Source organism: Poecile atricapillus, chromosome 9, assembly GCF_030490865.1.
Source record: "Poecile atricapillus isolate bPoeAtr1 chromosome 9, bPoeAtr1.hap1, whole genome shotgun sequence".
Lineage (NCBI taxonomy): Eukaryota > Metazoa > Chordata > Aves > Passeriformes > Paridae > Poecile > Poecile atricapillus.
Genome location: NC_081257.1, coordinates 13,409,295 through 13,432,055, shown reverse-complemented (window position 1 = coordinate 13,432,055; position 22,761 = coordinate 13,409,295). Strand labels below are relative to the sequence as shown.

At 44.0% G+C, this 22,761-nt stretch overlaps 1 protein-coding gene across 6 annotated transcripts in view; it reads right to left on the bottom strand.

Annotated features, from left to right (window-relative positions):
* Positions 1-552: 552 nt before the first annotated feature.
* CHCHD6 (coiled-coil-helix-coiled-coil-helix domain containing 6) overlaps positions 553-22,761 on the bottom strand; it is a 110,393-nt gene continuing 88,184 nt past the window's right edge. Inside the window, exon 9 of one of the 6 annotated variants that reach the window (XM_058844812.1) lies at positions 553-1,102. In XM_058844812.1, coding sequence (XP_058700795.1) covers positions 1,079-1,102 — 24 coding nt within the window. In that variant the 3' untranslated portion in view covers positions 553-1,078. Of the gene's footprint in view, positions 1,103-2,309; positions 3,507-22,761 lie in introns of those variants that run through there. The other 5 variants (XM_058844811.1, XM_058844813.1, XM_058844808.1 and 2 more) reach the window with 5 other exon arrangements.

Here is a 22,761-nt window from a genome sequence, read left to right as displayed (position 1 = left end):
AACTGTCAGATACAGTCAGAGAGGACAGAGGAAGCTAATGCTGCCAGACAGAGAAGCTCTACCCAGAGAAAAGGAATCAGGTTACCAAACTAGACCTGCTCCTCTGGTTTGCTGACAGGCCTTTTGCAATTCCACCACGCCTTCCTCTAGGAGAATAAGATTCCAGATGTACCCAGATTCCTCCATTCCTCAAGCAGCAGGTTCAACATCGAGCACAAGAATGAAAGGGATGGTGGTTTATGGCAGACACAGCAGGAACTGTACACAAGAGGTCATGGAAAGAAAGATAACTTGGGCTCTGCAGCCAGCAGGTAAAGGTTTTTACAGTATGATTCCCTGCCACAGGTTCCCTTCAGCCAGGACTTTGCAACCAAGTACTTTCAAATAAGCCAGTCATCCCGGGACCAAAACGAATAAGTTTTGTGATTTATAAACTGTGACTTAAAATACTGCTACTCCTCACACACATTTGGAGTTTTTGTTGGCATTGGCAGTAGGCAGAAAACAGCAGTTTACAAACTCATGGGACTGAAAGTATCTCACAGCACACAGTGACTGTTAAACACTTTATTGTTTAGGAGGGAACCTTGGAAGAGAAGGAATGTGCTTGCTGCTGTAACCAATGGGAGCATGCTAGGAACAGTTAATCCTAACAAGCTGCTCAGGGTTACTTCCAAATACTTCAGACCTCCTCTCCAGAGCAAACAAACAGAGGCAACAGCTCTTGAAACTCAGATGTAGGTTGGTGAAACCAAAGTTGGGACTGGGTGAACCAGGTTTAAGTTGGGGCATGACTCCAAGCTACAAGATGTGCTGAAAGCACCTGGGGCCAGCACAATTCTTTACATCACAAAAAAATGAAAAGAAATCATAGCATTCCCCCCCTCTTGGGACCCTTCTCCCAACTCCAGAAACATCCACCGAGACTGATACATGCAGGCAGTTAGAAGAGGAATCATGTTGTATTGTCTTGGTCATGGAGGGCAGAAGGCACTGGTTTGGGTCAGTGTCTGTCCAGGATGATGAGGCTTCCAAGGGCGTCGGTGCTCCTTGTCCACTGCTCTTTGGCGGATGATGTTTATCCAGAATTAACTAACAGCTCCTGGAGGAAAAAGGAGACAAAAGAAAAAGGCAGCAAGCTAGTTACGCAGCTCTTGACATAGGAATGTTGCCATCAGAAATGAAAGAGTAGCATTGGCAGGGTGAAAATCCCACATAAAAATCATCATGTTTCACCTACTGTAAAACACAAGATATTTAAGGGGAGAGGACTGTGGAAGCAAGAAAGCAGCTCATGATAACAAAGGTAAGGCTGGTTCTGTGATCAAGAACACATGGTCAGTTGCAATGATCAGGACTGTAAATCCATTGGCCTACAGTGGGAGAGAACAGCTGTGGCTCCAGGTAAGCCTTGGAGCACTGAAGTCACAAGAGTAAGTGTAGCCACACACTAAGTCCTGCCTCAGCAGGACACAGGAGCACTTGGATTAGCTGCCATCAAACACATAGACACAGACACATATACTCCCCCCACTCTCTCATCCTGGAACAGGATCAATATAAGAGCACCAGAGAAGTGAGAAGAAAATGGGGACTTAGAGACCACCCTAACTCCTGACATATCTGACAGCCTTTATGCTATTAAAACCCTAACCTACCTAAAATTCAAATCAAAATCACATGTGCTTTGTCCCCACAGAAACCTACTAAGTGGTACCTCCTCAGATCCTGCAGGTTTCTGCATATGAGCTGTGATTATAAGACAGAAAGCTTCCAATGTTTTTAGGATGGAGATTTCAAAATCTGCTGTGGTCTCTTCATATTTTTATCTTATCGCATCTATAAAGTCAAAGAAATCAAACCAACAATACCATCAGCAGTGGATGAGAATACACATGACACCACTGTAACACCCCTCCCCCTGAGGATCTGAGAAATCAGTGTTGGATCCCACTCCACAACGTGGGCAATCAGCTCTCCTGCAGCAGCAATGGCGTTGTTGTGTCAGCGCTACAGGAACAGCACAATCACAGAGGGCAAGCCCATCAGCAGGCTACTCTTTTCTTGTGCTCTGCATATGTGCAGGTCCCTTCTGCAGAGCAGACAGCACTGATCCATGTTAAGAGGACCCAGCTAAAGCCAACTAGAGAAAGACAACTGAACACTTCACTGCATACAGTCTCATTGCCCATTTCTATTAGGGCTGTACTTCAGCTCAGCTCTACTCTCCAGATATTTGCTTTTCTGAGGAGAGGAGCTGTGCTTTCTTCAGTGTGAATCAGAATGGAAAACATCACAAAACAATGATGGTGAGGATGTCATTCGGGCTGCTTCTGCACAGCAGGCTGATATTGGCTGATACATGGTCCATGTAGACTGAATATGCTGGCCTTGAATCTCCAAGGACAGCCCCATCTCTGACAACAATGAACCGGAAAAGCTTCAAAGGACTCAAGAATAAAGAGAAAATTGTTCACCGAATTATTAAGACAAAGGTTATGCAGAAATCTGACAAATGAACCATCAATAATACTCCACTGACTCTAATTTTCCAGGTAATTTTTCTCATCATTAGTGACTTAAAAGTTATGCACAGAGCAATATATTTTAAAAACTCCAATAGCACTCACTGAAATTGCAATGAATGAAGCAGTAACAACTCACGATCAATTTTGCAATGAAGTAATTTGCTGTATTCACATTGTAACACTTCAGTAAAGTGTCCAGGAATGCTACATTTTGTGAAAAAAAAACCAAAAAACCAACATCACTTCTGTGGCTACTCGGTGGTTAACCCTTCTGTGTTCTGGTTAAACCTTTTTTAAAACACTTTTAAAGAATATCACAGTTGGACAATTTCATGTTTAAAATCATAACTACATATTTCAACCTCATCTAGTTGCAGGTGTCTCTATCCATGGCAGGGGGGTGGAACTAGATGATCTTTAAGGTCCATTCCAGATGAAACCATTATATGATTGATTCTATTATATTTTTACTTATTTCAGGAGAAAATGAAGACAGCCAGTTCATAACCTCAATGAATTCTTTCCAGCCTAACCTACCCACATACCAGGTATGCCTATGGGTCCAGCCTCCCAGAACTGATGAGCTGAGAGACACCATATCTCTAAGACTAAACCCTCTCTTTGTCCACGTTTGAACCCCCCTAGCATTGCAACCATGCCAGTGCAGACTTGGCACCCTTTCATTTTGTTCCAACCTGGAATCCTCTCTGAAAGATGCTACCAGGTTGCTACAGCACTTACCTTGAGCAGAAGGAGCCAGTAAAGGGAAGGAGAAGCTTTACCTCTTCTCCATGCCCTTATCATTGCATATGCACCAGACAAGGTGAATATGCAACAAGTCCAGGCAGTTTGGAATTGCTGTTCTCACATGACAGGATACTCCCAATTAATGGAGTTGAGGCTCAGACTGAGAAGTTTTGGTGCCTCCTCATAAAATGACTGTCCCACAGTTGGCATTAGCTGGTCTCTGCTGCAGGTCTTAGAAGAACAAGTCAGGAGATGAGCAGCCTTGGAGAGTGCACTGCACCCCCACAGTCTGGTGAAAGGGAACAGTGCCCTTCTTGCATAGGGAGGGCACGACATTTTTAATGCCACTGCCAATGCAATCCAGGTAGAGACCAGATTCCAGTCTTGAGGAGCTCCAGCCCAGCACCTCTACATATGAAAATAATGTCCATAAAAAGGCAAATTCCTCACAAGCAAAAATAGGAACGGCAATCTGTTCAGTCCTGACAGCAAGTCCAGCTGGAGGGCATATAGCACTTGTTTTCTCCCATGCCTCTCCCAGCAAATGGGACCCTCAAGCCACTAACTCACGTTCTTCCACCACCGTGGCACCCTGCTCAGGAGCTAACTGCAGTCAAAATGGGCTGCTTAGCTGACACAGCCTGCCACTTTGCAGCCCCTGTGGGAAAGCCAGTTGGTTTCCAGTTCTGGTTCCAGTTGAGTGAGGAGAAAGGGCTGAGCTCTGCAAGCAGATCTGCTCCACAAATCCCACCCCTGCTGAGAAGGGAGTCCAGCCAATGCCAATGTCCTTGTCCTCTAACAGAGCTGAGGCCTTGGTACCCAGCACCAGGGCGAGCAAGTCTCAGCAAGATTTTCTAATGCACCCGTTCCTCTGTCCTGTTCCTTCTTTCTCAGTCTGCATCCCAGTGCAGAAGCTCAGGGCTGCCTGGTGAATCTGCAGCATCCTCTCTACCTCCCCCAGCAACTGGCCAGCTCTGTGCCTCAGCTCTCAGCCTTGCTGGAGGCTCTCAGCCAGAGGAGGAATCTGCCTCCCTGAAAAGCCAGACCCTGAAGAACTTCCTCTCTCAGTGTTTGCCAGAGACGTTGTTTGCCAAGCCTCAGCTGTGTTAAGACATATTTATTTAACCAGCCGTTAGTCTCACAGGGCAAACCCTGCAAGTTTCCTCCACCATGTGCCTTGCCTTTGTTTTAACATCCCCTTAAGCAGTTGCACCGCAGTGCTCACACACATGGGCACTGTGTAGCTATGAAGAAATCAGAAAGCAGATCCCCATGATAAATGACTTGGTGCATTTGGAGTGTCAGTGACAAAGTAGAAATTAATCTCCATAGTTCCTAGTTCCCTGCCGTGTGCAGGCAGCTCTCAACATCAGAATACCTGTTGGCAGACAGCAGACCTCGGCAACGTGACCACACAACTTTTTCATCTCAGTGTGGAAAGTGGCACAAACAAAATACAAAAGTCCTGACCTGCCCTAAGATGGGTGTTCAAGGCCTTTACACTGGATGAGGCATTTGTTGCAGGGCTATTAGCACCCCAAAGCACTGCCAGGGACATTTGAGTCACTTTGGTTTGATGTATGCTGTAGGTATTTTTTGGTTATGTGCAATTTGTTCTGTTACACTCAGAGTATTGGCTATTTTGTGGAGCAGCTGTGCTGACTAATGGATCACAGCACTTCTGTGCCATATAGTTATTGCACAGAAAAGCCTCTCTGTCTCTCTCATCCTTCAGGAGCCCAACAGTTGCTGTCCTTGGGACTGGAATAAGGAGGGCCGGGAGCATGCCTGGCAGCAACAGAAAACATTAATTCAAAAAGCTATGAAGAGAGTTTTGTTTTCCTTCTTCTCTGTACTGGTGTTAATAGTTTTGCAAAGCAGGGAAGTTCACCCAATGACTTCTTGGCTACTTCCCCAGATGGTGTCTTCAAAGTTGGCTTGACAGCAGAAAAGACACTTTTCAAAAAACTCACCAGATGCATTGTCAGAACACCCCAGAAAGTGCTTTCACGTGGAAGTCTCCTGGTCTACATACCCCACCAACAGAGTGCTAGGAACAGAAACAGTCTTTCTGGTTTCCTCCTCTCTCTCCTTTGGCTCACAAGAGCCTAGACACTGCTTGCTTTGCTCTGCCTTGACACCTCCCCATTGCTCTGCATCACCCGAATGCAAAGTTATTTACCAGCACAACTAATCTCCAGCTGTTCTGAGACTCACCTGTTTGTTCATGCATTATAACATTGATTTCCTCCAGACAATTGTTCTGATCATTGTTCTAACTCGCAGAGAGCTCCTGTCATTAGCCTTGCTTAACAGGAAATATTTTGCCACTGACTGAGCAGCTCTGCAGTCAGCAGACTGCATAAAAAATCATCCTGGCTGGGGGGCTGCATCTCCCTGCTGAGCTGGTAACCCCCGACGTCGCAGTAGGGAACAAGCTCAGTGCTTTTGATTTTGGACATGTGCTAGAAAAGAGCGGAGCCAGGAGGAGCAAACACAGCTCTGCAAAGGGCTGCTGCTGAAAGGATGACTGCTAATTAATCCACATACAAACCGAGGGCAGTTTTTGCTCAATCGATGTTAATTGCATTTAATCTCATTCTTGCCATTAAGAAAAGCCACCGGGCCAGGCTGATGTCGCTAGCGCCTGACATGTAGATTCCACCCACGTTTGGGAGGCAAGGCAGGAGGAGAAAAGTAATGGAAAGAAAGGAATAACCCTTCCTCAACCCCTTCTGCATCACTGCACAATTTCATCTGGTCTGTTCCATTATTTAAACAATTTTTGTTTCCCAATAACATTACAGAGGAGCTCAAAGGATGAAAATCAGACATAGAGCATTTCACTACTAGTTATTCTTGCTCTCCTGGGCACCAGCTTAGAGCTTTGCTAACCTGCACAGCTTGGGCTGTTGTGCTTCTGTAAAGGACTGAAATACAGAAAATCGCTTATGTGAAGTGGTGTTTGCTTTTTAGTCCTGGCCTGATCCCAACAGACCTGCCAGAGCCCCTCAATATGACCTACAACTGCTGACTGCCACCCTCCATCAGCTCTGCTGAAATTTTTCTCCTCACCTTGCTACTGAGTACAACCCCAGCATGCACCAAAGCACACTGAAGCCTGTCTTTCTCTAACAAAACACAAACTAGTATTTGTTATTAAACAACCTCTGACCAAATTTGCCTTGTAAGACGGAACATTTTTGAAGCCTGAACTCCCCAGGTAAACTGACAGTGCATCCACCAGTGATCTGGCTCTGATCTGGGGACTGTGTATCTGCCTAGCTACCTGCTTGGGAAATGGGAACAATACTCTTGCCTCTGCAGAAATCAAGCCTGGGGACAGAGGAGCAGCTCCTGTAGCAGAGGAAGCCCAAGGTGGCAGATTTCATGACTACTGGCTTATTGCTTCTGTGAGAGCCTTGTGTTTTTCCAAATCAGTATCAAGAACAATAATAATCAAGCCCAGTCTCTGTCAGTGCCTTTCCCCCGAGGCAGCACACAACGCTTGCCCAAAGCCAATGCTGCAGTTTATCATGGATTTTCTTTATCCCTCAACAAGTGTTAATCCCAATGCCTCTCGCTGCATGAAGTGGACATATCACAAGTGCCATGAAGGACTGGCTGAGTTTTAAGTGCTCTGAAATGGCTCCACTAGACTTGGTCAAGATTGCTTTAAAATCATTTCCCATTAGGACTGTGACCCTCTCTCTTTACAGCCAGTGTAATGACTGTATCTCAGAGGAAGGTAATTACATCCCGCAATCTGTACACATCAGAAACTGCACGCTCCAAACACGACTGTGCCTTTCTGGACTGAGTGGTAGAAGGCAATGCAGGAGGGAAAGGAGATAACACTGGACACCCCTCCATCCTGCAACTAGAGTCACCCCGAGTGTTTTGCAAGCCTGTGGATTAGCCCCTGGGAGGGATAAAGGGATCCAGAAGGCACAGAGTGTTTCTAAAGCAGAACAATGACAACTTGTACAAATCCAGCTCTGGTTTTGCGAGGATTAAAATGAACTTCACCCAACTGTGAATATCCGCTTCCAGAGCCAAAAGGAATGGAAAACCATTTACTGATGCAACAGTATTTCATTATTTCAAACCCTAAGCCCAACACTTCCAAAAATTAAGGAGAGGCAGCAGTAACATTATTTGCTGGGGGACACTGGCTGCAGGGGCTTAACTGCTGAACTGCCAAGCTATGCTCTGGGTACAGAGTGATGAAACAATAGACACAAATATTGGCAACTTCTCTATACTGTCTTTCCTGCTCTTGCTAACAGCCTCCAGAATAATCAGTGGGAAAATAAAAGGAAAAAATAACCCCAGAAGCCAAGAGGTTTTGGATTAAGTTGTATAAATGACCTGTTACCTCCTTACACAAGGAAGAAAGAAATGCAATAAATACCTGCAAAGCCACCTCAGTATCTTGGATTAAATGGATTACAGAAATGGAAAGTACATGATGCAAGATGTTATAAAACAAGATGCCAGGGAAGTGCAGGAATTTGAATCAGGCTGGCAAATGATCCCTGCAGACTATTGAGGAAAATTAATAGAGAGAAGGGGTAGAGAAAGGACACGGTAAGAAGACTGACTGATGAACACTGCCGTTAGGACGTGTAAATTCAGGATGTCAGACTTCCTCTTAAATCTACTTCAGTCCTGGAACAAATATAGCAAATCCTACAGTGCTAAAAAGCACTGGAAGTAGAAAAGTCAGATGTGGAAAGCCTCATTTCAGGATAGGTTTCCCCTGTGCATCCCTCAAGATTGAAGTTTGTGACTTTAATTATTCCTGGAACATTGTGTATATAGGGATTCAATGCAGGGATTACTAGCAGGATCCTTGTTATAAGTGCCACTTCTCAAACAAATTACACTTCACTGGATGTCAGCAACATACACAAGAAAACAAATTAGATAAAGGCAGCAGGACGGCAAGATACAGGTCTGGTGCAAGGAAATTTCACAAGGTCACCCAGAAAAATAAAGGCACTTAGAACTTAAACTCCTAGAACATTTCTAATTCCCCAGTGCATTAAAGCTCCATGTGACCCAAACAAAGCCTTCAATACACCAGTGACTCCACACAACCTGAGACCAAGCCTAGCTGAGACGTGCTTTATTCGTGAAGAAATGCTACCAGGGAGCAGGTGGGGGAAGCAGGAGACAGAAGGAGCAACCCCAGTTGTCCTCCCAGATCCTAGGGATCATCCCATCCCATTCTGCCTGTTCACAGCCCCACACAGACAGATGGGAGAAGCCAGGGAAAGAGGATGTAATTTTGTTTGGAGGAAAATATAGCAGCTCCTTGGCTGCAGGGCTTCTTCACAAGCTGATCCCAGATTTGCATACTGCATTTTGCCTTTCCAGAACTCATCCCGGGATGTATTACTAACCTGCACTAGTTCTAATGAGCATGTCTTTAACTCCAGAAATTCTCATGAAGATGGAAGCACAGGAAAGTCGAGTCCTTGGGTAGAGTGCAAAGAACAGCTGAAAACACTTCACCTCAGGAATGGCATTGTGCCTCTGAGATGGGACCTCAACGATGGTTGTTAAATTCTCATACTGGGGATTTCACCAAGTGCTTGCCAGTGTTACTAAACCCTGCAGTTTTCTTGTGCACTCCAGGAGGGTGAGCAGTGCCTGGAGTGCATAAGCCAGTCCTAGGCTCTACTGTCAGTCACTTCCCAACTTCTTCCAGCAGCTGAAATAAATCCCCATCTCAGTCTCCCTTTCTGTACTTAAAAGTAATGCCACTTACCAACCACACAGAGGTATGATAATTATTCACCAAAAGAAGATGCTAAAGAAATGCAAAAATTCAGTTCTCAAGGGATCCATTCCTCTGTACAATTTGCATTTAAGCTTCAGAGGAAATCTGGTGCTTTATCTTGTTCCTTTCTGTCTTGCTTTAGCAGGCTCCTGCTCTGGATAAACAGAATTCCTCTTTGGGTCAGGGTATCATGTCCTCATTTAAAGTATGGCTCAATCCTGTCTAGTCTGGCTTCATACACCAAGAATGGAGGCAGGCAGAGACTTCTCCAGATATCCTTTTTCTATGCCTAATTCTATTTTTGTTCAGTGATACAGTGAAATTCCACACAGAAGTATTATGAGCTTGACTGGCTTTATTTGTTTAACACTTCACATTTTCATTAAGCTGTTGCTACTCGGCAGCCAGTAATTTTATTTGTGTGATAGCTGTATTCATCTCACCCACATGGGTGTAGATGTCGCTCTCCTTTTCTTCTGGCTGAAGAGGCAAAAATCAGCAATGATAGAGTCAAGAGAAAACAGGGAATTCTCAGGTCTGTTTGCAGATAGATATGAGGTATGACTTCTACCTGTTTTTGTGAAACACCTCCCAAAGACTAGGGGTGCCTACAACTAAAATTAAAAAGAGGAAAAAAATTATTTTGGAAGAATACCCTCCCCTACCCAGGTACAAACCAGAAACTGAAGTTATTTCAGCAGAACCAGCCCATTTGACTCAGCACTGAATTCCCCTTATTGAAACTTATTGCTGACTGAGCATTTACAGTATTTGAGTATCAGATTGTAAAGAATTAATTATATGTCTAACCCTTGCCAATCTTTAAGTATCTTTTAAATATCTGGTCCCAGGAGCTGCAAGACCTGATTAGATCTCAAGGAAGAAAAGTCTGGTTGGCTGGCCCTCACCAAGCCCCAATTAGACAATCTTTCACCAAGTTCAGACAACCAGACAGAGAATTACCAACCCTTTTGAAATGTTTATGACTTGAACCGAGACAGTCAAATGACTGAGCCACACCTCTTGGACAGGTTTCAGAAGCCAAGAAACACTAAACATTTCACTGTGCCACTCCCCTTTGACAAGATCAAGGAGCAGGGAAGCAGTGGGTAGGGAATCTGCAGTCTGGGCTGGAGAGCACTGGCATGAGCCATGGATCGGAATGGAGAGGCTGTAACAGACTGCGAGGCCAGAGACGTTCAGTTATGAGATTAGATGGAGATGCCCAACCACAGGCACACCCAGGCAGCACCTGTGGGAAGCTGCAAGCTCAGCTGCCCTGAACATGGCACTGTCACAGTCAGTCCCTGGGCAAGAGGGATCTGCTCTGAGTAGCTGCCCACTGGCACCCAGCTCAGGCAGTGCACTTAAGGGACCAGCAGATAAAGTGTCCTACAGCCTGAACAATGGATCTGAGCAAGCAAAGGGGAAATGGTGAACACTGGGAGATGCATCTCGATTTCTCAGTGTCTCCTCCTGAGTAAACTCTAAATCTTTCTTTCAAGATTAAAAACCTTTACCAAGTGAAAAACAAGCTCAGCATTTCTCTAGCTCCATCCTGTACCCATCCCTCTTCAGAGGACACCCCGGTAGAATACCAGATGCTGGAATAAGCCACAAAAGCCCTCTAAATAATTATCTCCTATCACCTCCTCTGCAAATTTATAGTCCTGCATCTGTGTCAAGACAGAGACCTGCTTCCATCTGTCTAAAATCCATTCTTTACAGAGGATCTGAAGGTGGAATGTTTAACGTTAGCATTTGAAAACGTATTCAGAGACTGGAAAAGAAAGTGACAGTTTTTAAGTGTGCTGTTCAATTGTCTTGTGGACGTTGCTCAAGTGGAGGGGGAGCTTTGTATTTTTTTATAATATGACAAATGATGCCAGTCCCATCTTGTAATTTTCCTTACTGTGCAGCATGTCTGCTCATGATAGATACCAGTGCAGCTGCTTAGGTGTCCCTTTATCTGCTTGGAAAGTATTGTCTGTTTGGAAGCAACTCAACCTAAAACAGCAGCCCCAGAGGGTGAGAGTGAAGAAGAGGGAGGGGTGCGGGGGAGGAAGAGACAAGGGAGTTGTGGACTGGGAACACATTCATGCTTCTCCTGTAAAGATTCTGGAAAAAAGCAAGCATCATATTTAGTTTTAGCTACATCCTCTCTTCCCCTCTCTTAAACCATTCTTTTCTACTGTCACTCAACACCTCTTTACATTCTCTTCCCACAAAGACCCTACCACTAACATACATTTAATTTCACACTTGCAACATGTGGAAACAAAGCAAGCCCTAAACTGCCTTCTGCAAATCTGTGCCAGCACAGAGGAGCCTTCAGGTCACAACCTGAACAGCCTGCAGTTTAAAGGAACATTGAAAATAAAACCAAAACACGTAAAGGAAGGAGAGAGAAGGAAGAAAAAAAAAAAAGGAGGAAAGAAAAAAGAGGAAAAAAAAATCAAAAAGAGTATTTATACTTTGTGTTTAAAGAGACTTTAAACAGGAACTTGCCAATTTTCTGTAACCAGGATTATAAGAGAATAAACTCAAATACTTTGTCCTTCTGCAGAGCCCTCTGAGCTGAATTTCACTCTCTGCAAAATGGCCAATATAGAAAAAAGCTCATAAATCCCTCTGACGTAAGTAACTTCACATTACTCTTGGGGAAACAGAGGCAGAGACAGATTCATTAATCCAAGTAAATGAATCCATGAAGCAGTCTGAATTTCTGAATCCCCATAATATCCCACACTAGAAACAGCACCCAGGGCCCAGCAATTTCCATGCCATGTTGCCTGGCACAAGCAAAGCAAGAGACTTGAACAGATAATAATGTTTTTAGAAAGGAAAAGTACAGTTATTAAACCACACCTGCCCTAGCCAAGCAGAAAAACTCACATTTTGTTACTTTAAAATACCTGCCATCATTTCACTCATTGCATCATTAATACCAAAGACCAAGGTCACATCTGTAAGATGCTACCTCAGAAACCTGCTGAGTAGCAGAGAGCTGCACAGCCTGTCTGAACAGGTGGGTACAAATTCCTGTGGCTCAGCACTGTCAGAGTTAGCCTGCTGGTAATACTCAAGGCTAGCAAGGTTAGGGTTGGTTTGATCTGCCATCATTATTCTGCAGCCTGGGCATATCCTGAGAGGATCTTGCTACAGGCTGGTACTCTGACTTACCACGTACAGTTTCCATGTGTGCACAGGGAAAGAAGGTCTTAAAAAGCTGTTTATGTAGTTACATGTGCATAAAGAACTTTAAAACTAGCACTGAATTAAAGACTTGATTTTTAAGACAAGGCGCTGTTCCTTAAAAATCATCGTGTTTTTTGGTTTTGTTTGTTTGGTTGGTTGGTTTGTTTTTGTTGTTTTGTTTTGATGTTTGGTGGGTTTTTTTGGGTTTTGGGTAGGTTTTTTTGGTGGAGTATGGTTTCTTTGTTTTGAAAATAATAAAATTCCACATGTAAGATCTTGTCAGATGAGCTCAAATTGTGTAAGGTAGTTTTCATTACTGTGACTTAGAACAGGAACTTGCATTCAGGAAGCTCAGCATTTATTGTCTCCCCAAATTTAAGTTGACAGAAAGAGTGTCTGCTCCCACAGGCAGAAAGCTAATTTCACCACCTCTTTTCCACAGTCAGTCTCATTCTCACATGTAAATTCTGCTAACAGCTACCAAAGCACCACCCTGCATGATGCTGACCAAAGACTTCCAAGCACAAGGCTCTGAACTGCACAAACCAATCCTGATCCCACTGCTGCCTGCCTGGGAAGGAAACAGTGTGCTTGCACACACACTCCCCCAGCTCAGCCAGCATGGGGAGGGACAGGAGGGTCACTTGATTTGCAGACAGCTTTTCCATTACTTACTGCAGTGTTTGAACAGCCAACCTGCTCCCCCTTCGTCTGCTCTGTGGTGGCCATTTCTCCAGAGCTGCCCATCATTTCCTTATCAAGTAGTAAAAACGTAGGATCACTAGAGACACAGCTCAGCCTTGCTGAGATTTCATTCTCTCAGCGGGTTGTAAATGCCCCTATAATGTTGGCTTTTTTAATCTTGTGTTATTATTACCCGCGGCTGCCATTCAGTCTGCAGAGAATAAAGCGCCCAGGCTTTCAGGACCCACACAATGGTTCTGTGCATTTGCCAGCGGTTGGGCAAACAATAACTCTGTGTTTCAGCTTTATTGGAAACCTTTCTGTTGTGGGAGGCTGGCTGCATGTGTCCCTCCGCTCAGGCGACGCAGAGGTGCAAGTGGGTGCCTCTGAATTCATCGGTGATTTAGGAGCACGTGCCTTGGCGCTGGCCCATGGAACCAACCTGAAAGTGCACAGGCAGCTGCATCCTGCTGTGAGCCCAGGAACGACAGACACAGACCTGCAGAGCCAGTTGGTCTCCTCTAGATCAGCTGGGGAGTCCCAAGCTCTAACAGGGCCCCTCTGTGAATAATTACGTTCATCTCCGTGTAAACGGTGTTGCCAGCTCATAGGGAGGTGTGATGATATATGACATAACTGTGAAAATGTCAAAACACCGCTACCCTGAACCATATTCTTACAAGAAATCTTGGCTTCCACTTGAAATTAAAGATCCTGCTGCTTGCAAGAAAGGCTTGAAAGCTGGAACAACTGAAAAGCACAAATTAGAATGCAAAGAAAATTTGAAAAATGCAGGGCTCTTCTAATTCAGGGAGACTGATTGTTTTGGTCAGCTCATTATTGCTTGCAGGGGACACTGCAGATGTGTGAACTCTTAGAGAGCTGAAAATATCCCTTCACTCAAGAAAACAAGCCCTGTTGCAGACTCCTCACATACTGAAAAGCTAAGAGGAAAGTCAGAATATCCCACAAAACCGCAAGGTTTACTTGTAAAACCATTTAGAAATACACTAGGGTTATTTCATTTATCTTCTGGTTTTAAGCAATTGACTCACATTCTCATACCAATTCTGTCTAGGCAGGAGGGTTAGTTTATTGTATTTTATTTATTCCTTCCTTTTTCTTTTTTTCAATAAAAACACAGAACTAAAATTCTCATGTACTTATAAAACTTAGGTACAACTCCACAAAACTAGGGCAATAGAAAATGTGCCAAATATTTCAAGGCTTGGCAACAGCGAGCCTGCCTGTCTCTCTGTGGCAGGAGGAATGTCTGTCTGTCTCAGCCAATGTTTCTGAGTAGGAATGTCTCATCCTGATAGCCCATGTACATATAAAACACCTATACTGTCAGCTCTCCAGGAAGAGACCTTGACATTTTGCAGAATACCACATCCCAACCCCCTCCTCTTCTGAATAGCAGCAGAAGGCAGAAAAAAAAACTAGTAGATGGGAAAATGTAAGAATCAGGTGCTGCCTTCAGCAAGGATTAAAGTTAAAATGGAAGAGGTAGTGATGAAATGAGCACAGCCAAGTCACTGGAATTGATGCACCAAGGAACCAACTTCCAGGTTTCCCAAACCTATGGCCACAGTTGGCCTGTCCTACTCCCTCTCCTGTGGGCCAAGAGAAGAGAGAATTTGAAGGGGAAGAAACCAAGGCTTTGCTGTCTTAAACAAAATAAATAGAAGGTGCATGGTTTCAGGAAATATTGCATTATTGTCATGGTATTATGTGCTTCATGTACCTGGTGAGAGAAACTGCAAGCCTCATTCTGAGCTCTCACCTTACAGCAACTGGGCTGGCACAGGCAGGTGAGCTCTGCTCTCTGTGGACGCAGAAACGGGATTGCAATGCTCTCTTCCTGAAAAGAGTAATGAGGTGCCCAGAGAGCCTGCCGAGGTGTCAGAGAAACTGATGCTGATGGACCCTTTGCAGGCCAAAGACAGATTAAGAATAACACAATACCAGCATAACAGCACCTTATCAACATCCCCGCGAGTGCTAAGAAGTGAATTTGAGCGAAGGCTGTGACACCTGTCTGCATCACAGCCCTGCTATTACTGCCTTCCGACTTCCCGCACAATCCAAGTGTCCAAATGGCTTTGAAGCAAGAAGCAGCAAGACAGGAAGGTGAATCTGAACTCTGATCAGCTGTCTGAAGAGACAGTATGAATACCTTACATTTCAGTAACACTTTTCATCCATAACGAATCTGAGACATCCATTGAACCTCCACACTCCAAACCACAGAAGTAATATCTGCCCAGGTAGAGATGGGCAAATAAACACAAGTTAAATGACTGTTCAAGGTTGTCCAAGGACTACGAGAGACACACGTCTAGCAAGTAGATTACTCTTCCCTTTTGAAAGGCACACAGACACACGCACAGGGGATTGAAACTGCCTAGCCAGGTGTGGAGCCTGCTGTGATCAACACAGCTTCACTGAGCAGCAACTCTTCTCCATGCTGTTTCACTGGTGCTAAAATGTGAAAAAGCAAACCTTTATAACAGAGTTCTTTCAAACAGCTGCAAAGAGGTGTGGGGATTTTGCATCTGGGCTAAGTTGCTACAATCTACATATCTTATTTGTTTGCTAGTTATTAAATTACCCACAAGCCATCAACAATTCAAGTCTCTCTCTGAGAGGCAGAGATTAACTAGGAATTGCTATGCAGAAATGCTGCTCATCTCTCTCTCTAGTGAGATCAGCCTCATGATGAGTTGCGGACATTTGGGAACAAAGGTGAGCCTTTCTGCAAGAAATGAGAGGCACAGAAAGATGGGAAAACGATGCTACAGGGAGAAGAGGATTTATTTGCAAGGCAAGAATCTATCACGAATAGTTTCACACACACACTGCAAGCCACGGACTGTGACCAAACACACTCGTGTATCTGGAGCACAGGAAGCTGCACTTATGTCCAAGCACTAATGCAAATGACATTTTCTGTGAAAGACAATGAGGCCAGTATGTAAATACTAATTTAACAATCTAGTTGACAAAGCCTCAGCTGATCTATAAATAGCTGGTTTATTAGCAGGTGATGCTGAAGGCAGCTATCCTGGCTCCATTTCCCACAATTCCCTGTGCCATCTTGTTTTTATTGACCCCGGAGACACAAGGACTCTTAACTGTATGCAGCTCACTCCTCCATCGCTACCTGCAGAGTAGCTACAAACACTTGACAACACAATACATATTTATCAATGCCCTTACACGACAAGGATCCTGCAACACCACGCACACAATGGCTCCCAGTGCTCAATTAAAGAGAGCAAATGGCTTAGAAAAATAAAAGAATCACACAGCCTTGCTTTTAAACAGGAGGAGCTGGTCATTCAGGTGCCAACAGGCATTTAGGGAATGATTGACACAGAGCCAGAGCCGGGCACTGTCCATCCACATTTACACTGTGTATTGGCAAACTGAGAATCTAGGATGGCAACACCTTTAGTAACTCAAGGCCACCAAAGAAGCATTTTACCATCTCAAAACAAGATGTCAAAATCCTAATCTTTTTATGCTTCATGTTTCATTTCATCAGGAATTATTATTTTATAGTACATAATAAAACTTACAACTCTTTACCACCTCCTCAATCTGCACATGCAGGAGTCCCTTCTTTCACAGAGGCACAAGACAGCTATTTAACAGCAGACAGCAACACCAGAGCCTAGGGCCAGCAGGCAAGAATACTGCATCCTGGTAAAATTGCTGTGCCATTTGGAGCAACACACCAGAACTGCCCTAACTGCAGCATGGTCGGCATCCATGGAAACCACACGAAATATGATGTTTTAGGCTATTCACATGGATTTGTAGATATTCTCCAGGAGTGTTCTAAGGCTTCAGTCTTCCTCTTGCTGCAAAGAACAGTGACAACATACTTGATGAGCTGGGCTTGTAAATAGCGAGATTGAATTAGAGGAACAGAATAGACTTTGTTATCCCTTCCTCCCACTTGCTTCAAATTTCTAAAGAAACCTTCCAAATACAAGAAGTTGCTGTGTATTTCACGGCCATATGATAAGCAGGAGTAAAAAATTTAAAAAAAAACACAAAATCAACACTTATTTTTTCATAAAGTCCATCATATTCTTACAGCTTGTATAGTGCAGGCTCCAGAGTTTATCCTGAGAGGGAACTTACTGTGCCCAGCCCTGCACTAACGTCAGCAAGGGCAGAGGCTGCTCGTGACTGGGAGGCTCACGCTCTCAGCCCTGGTACATCCCCTGCCCCACTGCTGCACCCTCACTTCTCAACACTGTCCACTCAATGAGGTGACAGGAGTTTCCAGAACACTGATTTGGTCTGCCACAGCTCAGCAGATCCGTTCCAAACGATCGCAGTGATCTGTGCCAACGGCAGCACGGTTCCCTATGGAGAGGTCTTTGGATAAAGGACTGCTCCTTCACTTGTCTTAACAACAAACCTTTACAGTTTGGTTTTTTTAAAGTTTTATTAAACACGAGGGTTAAACTCATATTTATATGATTGCAAACCTGTGACAGTCTTACAGTTGTTTTTAAGACCACCAAGGACTGTGAAAAAGTAACTTTTCTAATTAATAATTAGTAATTTTCTAATTCTAATTAGTAAGTTCACTTACCAATTTGTCTTTTGTTAGTGAACATATTTCTCTTTTCTAGTATTTATAGAAATGAGATAGAGGAGCTTGACTTAGCTGAAAAGAAAGTTAAAATAAAGGTGCTCTCAGAAATTCTGTGGAATTTAGCAAGAGAAGTGATACATTACAAAAAAAGAAATCAGTAGTTTTCATTAATCAATTAGGAAAAAACCCAGTATAATAACAATTTGCAATGATCTTGACAATATTATTTAATAAAACTGTCATAAATCTAATGGCAACAGACACAAGTACCAAAGAAGAATTGAAACATTTTACATAGTTCAGTAAATGTAAGATGCTGCAACAAGGTGTCAAAACAGCCTTCCCAAGAGAATCCACACAGTTGCTGTTTCCTTTGCCTTTGATGTAAAGCTGCATGTAAACCTGCAGTGCCAAACAACTCAAAAGAAGCTTGTTCTATCCCTCAAATCTCTGCATTTCCTGTAGCTCTGGCAAAGTTCCTGCTTCCTTTGGCTGTTGTCTCCTTTCTGATCAGCATATCCATTGCCCAGATCCTTGATTCCACACCCCAGCCAGTTGTATTCCAGGAGCAGTTAGCAGCCAGCACCCAAAGAAAACTTTAACTAAGTTTGGCTCTGTCTGAAGCAAATTTTGAGCAACTGGAGCACAAATGAAATCCAACTTATCCACAGTAATTCATTCTCCACACTTGTTTAAGCATGGTCACTCACCGAGGACAGACTGGCAGCCTTCTCTGTGGGCTGTGGATTCCACTGCACTGCCAGAAGCTGTGCTGAGACAAGTCCACATCACACGTCAGTGAAGATGGACTGCACCCTTCAGCTCTGGGATGAAAAAATCAAACTGCTAGATAGGTTCTCTTCCTTGCTGGATACACTGATTTTTAGCAACGGGAAAAGCCAATTAAAGTTGATAAAGACACATTCTCTGCTGATTTTTCCTTACTGCCCACTGCTCAGTGCTGGTATAATGGATAACGTTCTGCCTGTGGGTGTATTTTCTAAGATCTGTCAGTTCTGACAGCATTTTGGCACCTGGATAACTCAAGATCTATACTGAGGGTCCAGGAATGCACTATTTCTCAGTAGCTGATGGGTACATTTTTCAGCAAGGCTTCCCTAATTAAAGGGCTGGAAAGAGATGGGATCAAATTGATAGGCTTTGCAGTCAGATGTTTTATGCTTAGTTTGATGAATTATAAATCACCTTTTGCAACTTTCAGAACACGTGAGAAGAACACGTAAGAGAAACTACAGCAATATGTCCAGAATATCACAGTGTAATTATTTATTTTCAAATTTTACCTCTGTCCCTATGGCAAGGCTATTAACGACATACTCAAGAGGAGCAATGCTCACTGAAATAAAAAATAAAAACATCAAAAAGAGAAGTGAAGCTTTGAAATGGGATGCTGCTGGTCTGGAGGTACTCCCACAAGGAAGTGTTCTGCCCCAGGTGGGACAGAAGATGTGTCCCTCCTCCTTCAAGCATCACTCTGGGCTGGGAACACCGCCTGGAACTGAGTGCTCAGCTCAATCAGCCACATCCTCTGGCAGACCAGCAGGAAGCTTTGCCTTGTCCTCAGCCATCACAGCCTTGTGTCAGGGCTAGAGAAACCACTGTCAAATTAAATGCTTTGACTTCACTCCCTGTAAAACTGCATGAAGACACTGTATTCTGTGCTGGTTTCGTTGTCTCTGTCAGAGCCCCTTCCCTATATACAGTGAAATGCAACTCCAGAGAGGCCACTGGCAAGACCTTTCAGAATAACCAGTTTGTTCTGGTTTTAATGGGATCCTTAAGTACTGAAGTTCTCTTTTTTTGCAGGGTGTGTGTGGGTGTGTGGGGGTGTGTGTGTGTGTGTTTGTGTGTGTGTGGAGAGGAACAAAAAATACCCCAAACCAGGATGTGAGAGCCCAGTATCCCAGTGTGAACATTCCAAAGTGCCTTGCTGTCAGTGGTGTTCAGAACAGTGCAGACTTTAAACCTATAGAGAAGATAGTCACAGAGTAACCATTTGGAATAGGGAGAAAACAGTTGGTAATTTAAACCATGAAACCAAAGAAATACAATACAAAGCAATCAGGATGTGAAAAGCACTTCCAGGCACTGAGAGGTTAAAACAATTATTTGAACAGCTGGGAAAATTAAAATGGTAAAATAATAGCTACCCTTCAAAATTCTACAGATGCAAAGAGACTCTTCAATGAATAACTGATAAAGGGGAAAACACATTTTAAAAGAGAAACTGTTTCACGCATGAAGGTCATATAAGTAACAGCTCCTCTTAAGAACCCGGATTTCCAGGCTTGGCAAGAGATGAAGAGCTGAGGTTAACACAGCAGCCTTTTACCTTGAGGGACCTAGGGTAAAATCCTGAATACTTTAAGTTACACAAGAAAGTGACTTTGGGCATATTCCTTCTACTGTTTTTTTGGAAAAATACCTAGTCTGTTCCCCACTGTAGCAAAAGCAAGGTCGCGGGAGCATGCTGGAATTGTTGTAGCAGTTTGTTTCCTTTCCCAAGGAATTCTTCCAGCCCCAATGACTCCAGCAAATGGTGCAACCAGAGCCACCAGTTAAGGTAGTTTAACTGCTGTTATCTAGGGCTCCTCCAGATACATAACCTTGCTCTGGCACAAAGGTGGTGATATGTGATTTTTCAGGTAAAAAAGACAGTCTGTAACAAGTAGCTTTGCTATTCAAGAAAGGTCTAACTGGAAGAATAATGCCAGTCAGGATTGCAGTGTGTAAGCCACGGTGTACACAGTGCTGCTCATCAGGACTGGGTACACAGAGAGACACACATCCAGGGGACCCACAACTACAGCAGAGCCATCTCCAGGGCAGGGAGGAGCTGAAAGAACACAGCCAGGGAAGGTTTAGCTGCCACTTGGCTCCAGCTATCCCTGTAGGCAATGGATCCTTTCTCTCTACTAGCTATTTTAAATCAAGAAATCAAAAACTTTCAGCAAGTAGAGAAAAATTGACAACTGAATATGCAACACTGTAGAGAAGAAATCGGCTGTACAGTGCCAGCTCTTGTTTCCATTCCTCACCCACCGCAAATGCACAACCTCTTCCACATAAACACCGTGCAAAATGTTAAAAGGACAGCAACTGAACACACCTCATCAGAGTCCAAAAACATGGATCCTTTGGCAAAAAAATGCAGAATCAGAACAGAAGGCCAAATCCATCCACCCCAGCAGTCAACTCTTGTATCATTCACACATATCATTTCACCAGTCTGCAACTGGAAAGTCTTAACTCTTACTTTTTTCTTTCTATCTTTTACTTCTAAAGAAATAAATTAGACAGCATAAACATTGAGATCCTCCTGTAAGAAGACTTTTTCTCCAATTAAAAGTAGGTTTTCCAGGACGATTTGGGCATTTCTGAAGGTCTAAGGCATAGCCTCCTCATCCTTTTCTCTTCAGAGTAGAGCCTACTCCACTCTACCCTGAACACCATCAGCATATTTCAGTTGACAATCATCTGGTATTGAGCCCTGATGCTGTCAGGTGTCTCCTCTGATGGATTAGGCTGCTCATTAGGCAAGGATACTAAAAGAAAACATGAAGACTATGAGCCTGCAACCTCCCTTATACAACTTGCTGCAATTACCTTGAACCCTTAGCTACTTACACCAGGTTTGACCACTTTCAGGACCATAAGTGTCCAACAAGTAGCAGAAAGGAGTAGTTGTGCCTATGCCAAACCAAAGTAGCCTGTGCCACAGAAAGTAACACAGCTGACAGAAGGTTTTCAATAAAGATCTTGATCTTCCTATGGTCCCAAAGGAACCTGTGACACATTTTTACAAGAGCCAGGGCCCTGGTATTCTGCCAAGCTACATACATTTTGTCTAAACTGAAATTATGATTATAGCTTTAATTCAATATGCTCTCCTTCACTTCTGATCCTAATCTGCTGGCAGGAGCTGTTGGACCAGTAAGCACCTGCTTTTTTTTGCCCTTTAGGTGACTTCGTCACTGTGCTGCCTGAACAGATGCCAGCAGCTAGAGCTGCACAGCAAAATCATTTAGGAAGTTCACCAGCTGGGTACAAAACCTGCCCTAGCAGAGCTCCTGATCCCACTGGGAAACCTGCAGATCCATCTCTGGTACCTTGTCATGGCACTGGTTGTGGTTAGAACATAGAACTGGAATACCTCAGCTTGTCCCTTCACTGTGCCAGCATGATGACCAGTCATCAGTCTTTTACTTGCCCAAGGTTAAACAGCATCCTGCAGAGCTGCTGCATAGCTGGGTAATGTACTCTGGGGTTTTTCAGGGTTCAAAGAATGAAAAGAACTGAAAACATTCTGACAAAATGCAAAGAACTTGAGGTAGAGAAATAAGGTGTGAGGCTTGCAAAACACCCACCCTTTCTACCCTCCTTCCATGGGGTCTCTGATCCTTACCCATCTTTCCTGCAGTCAAAGTCCCCTGTGCCAAGCAGCTTTCATGTTCAGTGAGGAGTGCAGGAGGAGCAGGGAGATGCAGAGGATTGCACTATGTCCTTATGAGCTTCCAGCACTCAGAACCCAAAGATTTCTTTTGCTCCTCTGATCAGCCATGTTCAGATGCATATTTAAAAATAAGACAGACACTGAACTCTGTCTTGCCCCTTGAGGGAATTGCAGCCTCCTCTTTCCAAACCGCCAGTTCAGTGCTGCAGGGAATAGGCAGCCTGGTGTCAGCTCCAATATAGGTTTTGAAATGAAAGGAATGCAAACGAAGGGGACAGAAGAGAGGCAAGGAGGGAGGGAGAAGGTGCAGAGACACTGGAAGGAAGCAGGTGAAAAAATGAAAACAGAGGGGAAAGGAAAAATCTGAGCCCAGACTAGAAATAGGTAAAAGAGAAGGAAGGAGGAGGAAGAGGAGGCAGCAAACCCAGGCAATAACATATCTGTAGCTCGCTTGTTCAGACTACAAGAAGAAACCTACACATGGCCAGAACTGTTCGTGCTAAGTGGTGAGAAGGAGATAAGTGAGCCACACATAAAATATATGTAAAATACCCACAGTCTGAGTTTTAATCACAGAACATCACGGAAGAGTTTTGGAACAATTTGCCTTGCTTCTAGCTTGAATATTTGCTATGCACTCTCCTGACCTCATAGGGACCAACCTCAGTGCCAGCATGGCACTGCAACAACCTGGAATTCAGCACACCACAAAAAAAAATCAACC